This window comes from Protomyctophum bolini, assembly GCF_963924005.1.
Source record: "Protomyctophum bolini genome assembly, chromosome: 19".
Lineage (NCBI taxonomy): Eukaryota > Metazoa > Chordata > Actinopteri > Myctophiformes > Myctophidae > Protomyctophum > Protomyctophum bolini.
Genome location: NC_137880.1, coordinates 39,638,721 through 39,641,622, shown reverse-complemented (window position 1 = coordinate 39,641,622; position 2,902 = coordinate 39,638,721). Strand labels below are relative to the sequence as shown.

The 2,902-nt window shown below is 54.7% G+C and overlaps 1 protein-coding gene across 1 annotated transcript in view; it reads right to left on the bottom strand.

Moving 5' to 3' along the window:
- LOC308334100 (estrogen-related receptor gamma-like) overlaps window positions 1–2,902 on the bottom strand; it is a gene marked incomplete at both ends in the record, with an annotated part of 23,069 nt that overhangs the window by 18,177 nt on the left and 1,990 nt on the right. The window contains one exon of the mRNA XM_080790688.1: window positions 1,214–1,390. Coding sequence (XP_080646814.1) covers window positions 1,214–1,390 — 177 coding nt within the window. The remainder of the gene's footprint in view (window positions 1–1,213; window positions 1,391–2,902) is intronic.

Here is a 2,902-nt window from a genome sequence, read left to right as displayed (position 1 = left end):
ATAAAGGCGTTGCTTGCGCCAGAGTAATCGCCAGAGTAGTGATCGCTTTTATTTTGAAAGCCATGAACCGGAAATACTTTCTTAAAAAAGTTGACTGACAAAGTGACCTCACAATCTCCGATCATCTTAATATTTGTATATACGCTCCAAAAAGAGTTCATATTTTGCGGGAGAGACGGATGAGGAGCAGAAACGCAGCGCCAGCATATCGATCCTTTCATCACCACGGAGAGCGCCCTGGATGAGGAGATACGAGTCATTCTTTCCGCCGCGCTAACATGGCAGTCAATGACAAGCTAATAGTTGCACAGAGCGTTAGCATACGGCAAGCGAAAAGCGAAATGCCAAAAAAAAAAATAGGAATAATTCTGAATATTCTTATCTCGCCCTGCGTCGTTTGGACGTCGTTTGGACGTCCACAGACGTCGTAGGCACCTCTCGGTTCCAATCCTTATGACGTTTCAGGACGTATTATGTACTAAATGGGTTAAAGCTTAACCAGAAACAGGACAGTCACTGCGTCAGCACGGATGTATATAAGCCTCGGAAGCCCAGACGTTTTATTTCCAGCACGGAGGTGAGGTGAGGTGAGGTGAGGTGAGGTGAGGTGAGGTGAGGTGAGGTGAGGTGAGGTGAGGTGAGGTGAGGTGAGGTGAGGTGAGGTGAGGTGAGGTGAGGTGAGGGGGGATATCGTTTTGGGGATAAAGTTTGCGCGCTTCTATCTGTTACTTCTCTGACACAGAGCAGTTCAAACTTCAAACTTCAAACTTCAGCCAGTCAATAGTGGGACACCGTGCGCTGAGAGCCACATACACACAGCTGCAGTTGTTTTTAACCGTTTCAGTTCATAGACGCACCTGTACGTCATAAGGAATCCAACCGAGAGGTGCCTTCGACGTCTGTGGACGTCCTATAGCGCACCCTCAAAGATACGGGGCGAGATAAGAATATTCAGAATTTTTCTTATTCTTTTTTTTGGCTTTTCGCTTTTCTCTTGCCGTATGCTAACGCTCTGTGCAACTATTAGCTTGTCATTGACTCCCATGTTAGCACGGCGGAAAGAATGACTCGTATCTGCTAATCCAGGGCGCTCTCCGTGGTGATGAATGGATCGATATGCTACGCGCTTCATTTCTGCTCCTCATCCGTCTCTCCCGCAAAATATGAACACACACACACAAACAGTCACACACACACACACACACACACACACCTGTTGCTGGCTCCGTGTCCGCAGAGGCCTGTGGCGGGGGCGGGGCCGCGCTGCTCGTGGTGCTGGCGGGGAGGGGAGGAGGGGGAGGGGGAGCTGGTGTCTGACGAGGAGGGGGAGGGGCTGGCCGCGCCGGCTGGCGTCCCCCTGGAGCTGCTGGGGGCGGGGCTGGGCCTCGCGCTTTATGGGGCAGGAGGGGGGGGGTCCACATTGCCCCTCACTGACATCCTGCCTGCAGGAAACTGGAGGGATGGACGGAGAGAGAGAGAGAGGGAGGGAGAGAGGGAGGGAGAGAGGGGGAGGAGAGAGGAGGGAGGGAGGGAGGGAGGAGAGAGAGAGAGAGGGAGGGAGGTGGAGGAGAGAGAGAGGAGGGAGGGAGGAGAGAGAGGGAGGGAGGGAGGGTGGGAGAGAGGATGAGGAGGGAGGGAGAGAGAGAGAGGAGAGGAGGGAGGGAGGGAGAGTGTGGAGGGAGGAGGGAGAGGAGGGAGGAGGGTGGGAGGGAGAGAGAGGGAGGGGGGAGGGAGAGAGAGGTGGGGAGGGAGAGGAGAGTGAAGAGAGAGAGGGGGGGGTTGGGAGAGGGGAGTGGAGGAGGGAGGGAGGTGGGTGGGAGTGAGAGGAGTGAGAGGGAGGGGGAGGGAGGGTGGAGAGGGTGGGAGGGAGGAGGGTGTGAGTGGGTGGGTGGAGGGAGGGTGAGAGAGGGAGGGAGGGAGGAGAGAGAGAGGGGGAGGAGAGAGTGAGAGTGAGAGAGAGAGTGTGGGTGGGTGGAGAGTGGGTGGGTGGTGAGGAGAGAGAGATGAGAGGGAGGAGGGAGAGAGATGGGGGGGGGAGTTGAGTGGTGGGAGGGTGGGTGTGTGAGGGGGGGTGGTGAGTGTGTGTGTGTGTGTGTGTGTGTGAGTGTGAGTGTGGGGGGGAGGTGGAGTGTGGGGGGAGGGTGTGAGTTGTGTGGGTGGTGTGTGAGAGTGGTGAGAGAGAGAGAGAGATAGAGGAAGTGTGGTGGAGAGTGAGGTGGGAGAGGGTGAGAGGGGAGGGAGAGAGGATGAGGGAGAGAGTATTTATCGTATAGATTAAGTTGAAGAAACAAACTGATATGCACAGAGAGATAGAGATCTTCCCTTCTCTCTCTCTCCCCCCTCTACTCTCTCTCTCTCTCTCTCTCTACTCTCTCACAGTTTGTCCAGGTCAACATGCAAAGGGAGAGGGTCCATTACACCTCTGTGTTTTCAGAGCAGACGATTGCTTAAGCAACCTTATGGAAATATGCAGCCAGACATCAGGTCTGAGCACCGCCCGCCCAGGGCTCCAGATTAACGGCGTCCCGACGTCCCGGGGGCCTGAAAAATATCTCTATTTGGGACGTAAACGTTATCTCATTCGGGCCGGTTTCGGTTTCGGGACGAGAGGAGTTTTTGCATTGAAAGTGCGCATTTCGTGTGCAACGATGAGCAGCATGAGACTAGTCACTATAGGAGCGCTGTCTGCAGTGTTGTCAGTCAGACAAGAACACACCACCATTCACCCCAAAAAAGCTTGTATCGCTTTTGCCCCGTGCATTGGACATGGCAGCGGACAAGGCAGCGGTGGCCGAACAGTTAGCGGAGCGGTCTTGATATCGGTGAGGTCGCTATAGTTCGTATCCCGGACCGGCACGTTAGAATTACCACCGCTGAAGTGCCCTTTGACAAAGCATTGAAC